The sequence below is a fragment of the Leptonychotes weddellii genome, chromosome 15 (genome assembly GCF_054177405.1).
Source record: "Leptonychotes weddellii isolate Sample4059 chromosome 15, ASM5417740v2, whole genome shotgun sequence".
NCBI classification, from domain to species: domain Eukaryota; kingdom Metazoa; phylum Chordata; class Mammalia; order Carnivora; family Phocidae; genus Leptonychotes; species Leptonychotes weddellii.
Window position 1 is genome coordinate 27,698,536 of NC_138383.1, and position 2,915 is coordinate 27,701,450.

The 2,915-nt window shown below is 43.0% G+C and overlaps 1 protein-coding gene across 1 annotated transcript in view; it reads left to right on the forward strand.

The window, feature by feature from the left end:
• Window positions 1-2,152: 2,152 nt before the first annotated feature.
• The window catches only part of LOC102739951 (olfactory receptor 4D1), a 3,311-nt gene continuing 2,548 nt past the window's right edge, over window positions 2,153-2,915 (forward strand). The window contains exon 1 of the mRNA XM_006748892.2: window positions 2,153-2,912. Coding sequence (XP_006748955.2) covers window positions 2,153-2,912 — 760 coding nt within the window. The remainder of the gene's footprint in view (window positions 2,913-2,915) is intronic.

Genomic DNA, 2,915 nt, shown 5'->3' on the forward strand with positions numbered 1-2,915 from the left:
GGCGCCTGGGTGGCTCAGCCGGTTAAGCGTCTGCCTTCGGCTCAGGTCATGCTCCCAGGGTCCTGGGATCGAGCCCCGCATCCGGCTCCCTGCTCAGTGGGAAGCCTTCTTCTCCCTCTCCCACTCCCCCTGCTTGTGTTCCCTCTCTCGCTGTGTCTCTTTCTGTCAAATAAATAAAATCTTTAAAAAAAATTTTTTTATAGGGATAAAAATAAAAATAGGGATAATAAAACTATGCTGTTGGCATTTTAGGAATCCATAATCAGGTGAGAGGGTTGGGGTTGGGGGTAAAAGGTTAGGGGTCAGGGGCTTTCTCAGAGAGACCCCACCAGGCCATTTAAGATGCTGCGCACCCAGTCTAAACTTGACACCATGTGGTAGAGCAAGGACACAAAGCTAGAGACAAAGATGTACTACTCTTTGTAATTACTCTACTTTGTAGGGTTGTTCTGACAACGCCCCTGGAGTGTCTGCTCCTCTCCCGCCTGTCTCGGGGATTTCTACCCTAGTGTGCTGGGATAAGCCTATTTTCACCCTGTTTCATCACATTATTTTCCACCAAAGGGCTTACAGGGGTTCTCAATTGTCGATGGGGACGCTTTTCAAATAGTCTTTTTTTTTTTTAAAGATTTTATTTATTTATTTGACAGAGAGAGACACAGCGAGAGAGGGAACACAAGCAGGTGGTGTGGGAGAGGGAGAAGCAGGCTCCCCGCAGAGCAGGGAGCCCGATGCGGCACTCGATCCCAGGACCGTGGGATCATGACCTGAGCTGAAGGCAGTCGCTTAACCAACTGAGCCACCCAGGCGCCCCGCTTTTCAAATAGTCTTATGCTGGAAGTTGGTGAAGCCACAGAATAAAGAAAGTGTATCTTCCTGGAACACCATTTTACACAAATATTGGGGATAAATGTGAATTCTAGATAAAATAAACATGACAATATTTTGAGTACTGTAACACCTCACAGATAATTTCAGAGATAATTCCGTTTCATATTTGTTGATAGAAATCTTTTTACACATATTCATTCAATTCCCTGTGAAAAGTACATCAGTGCAATTGCTATTGTTCTTCTCATATATCAGGTGGGAACCAGGGAGGAGAAATCCTTTTATGTTCTAATATCTTCACAAGGTCGGGCCTCAGGGCAAATTTTTCTGAACGATTAGAGAAAATTTTGGAAAAGTGTAGCTCAAGGGAATGGGTTTTAACATTAAAGAACTCAGTTTATTTTTCAAGTGAATGCCTTCTAGAACTTTCACTTACTGAACTAAAGAAATCTCTTTCTTCTTTATTCTATATTTTCTATAACTCCTTGGTTTTCACAATCAAAGTTTACAAGCCACAATACTTAAATTTTAAGAAGCCCCTCAAAGATTGTCTAGAGTTATGCATATAATAGGAAGTTCACATAGTTTTTGAAATATAAAGCTTGAGAGTTCAAGGAAATTGTGCATTTGTCCAGGACTGTTTTGAGATACCTCTGCAGATGGCCCCATGGCAACAATGCCATTAGAGAAGTATTTATGTGGAAAAGTTTGAGAAGTATTAATATCCCAGCTTCAGCCAAGATCATCTGCTTGTTTGATTTACATTTGGTTCCAAATTAGGGCATGACAATTTCTTCTGATCTACACCTCTCTTCCTTCAGCAATGAATCATATGCAGCTCCTCAAATCTCTGCCATGACAAAGCATCTATTTGTTTATCTAAAATCATTAGTCTCTATATCCTCTCAAGATTTTTGCATCCAGGATGATGATATTTGTGGTCACATGTACTTGCTGACATGTTTATTCATTTTTTTCATTTATTCAACCATATTTGTGGAGCCTGTAGTTCACAAGACACTATGTTGGGCACATCAGGTATGAATCAGACATGAAACCCGTGGGACAAGGACAGAGTGATACAAAGGGGGAAAGACCCATAAATGTCTGTGATACAATGTAGGGTGTGGTTAAGGAGATAAGTCTGTCAAAGCCTTGAAAATATATTTATCTCCATGGAAGTCTCTCCTAAGTTCCATCTTGGAATATATTCAACAATGACTTTGATCAAATTATTCCTGACTCTCCAAAGGAAAATGATGGAATTTTCATGATTTTTTTGTTTTGCATGGTTTTTCTTTAGGCATGTGGGGAGGATCCCATGGAAGCACAGAATATCACACATGTGTCAGAGTTTGTCCTCTTAGGATTCTCACAGACCCACAAGCTCCAGAAATTCCTGTTCCTGGTGTTCCTATTTGTCTACGTCACCACTGTTGTGGGAAACATCCTTATCATGGTCACAGTGACTTCTGAGTCCCGGCTCCACATACCCATGTATTTTCTGCTCCGAAATCTGGCTGTCTTAGACCTCTGCTATTCCACAGTGACTTCTTCAAAGATGCTGGTGGACTTCTTTCATGAAGTCAAGACCATTTCCTACCAGGGCTGCATGGCCCAGATCTTCTTCTTTCAGCTCTTGGGAGGCGGGACTGTCTTCTTTCTTTCAGTGATGGCCTATAACCGCTACATAGCCATCTTCCAGCCCCTCCACTATGTCACCATCATGAACACTCAGTTGTGTGTGGGGCTGGTGGTGGCTGCTTGGGTAGGGGGATTTGTTCACTCCATTGTCCAGCTGGCTCTGATGCTCCCATTGCCTTTTTGTGGCCCCAATGTCCTGGATAATTTCTACTGTGATGTCCCACAAGTGCTGAGACTTGCTTGCACTGACACCTCCCTCCTGGAGTTCCTCATGATCTCCAACAGTGGAATGTTGGTCCTTATCTGGTTCCTTCTTCTTCTGATATCTTACACGGTCATCCTGGTGATGCTGAGGTCCCACTCAGGGCAGGCAAGGAAGAAGGCAGCTTCCACCTGCACCACTCACATCATTGTGGTGTCTATGATCTTCATTCCCTGTA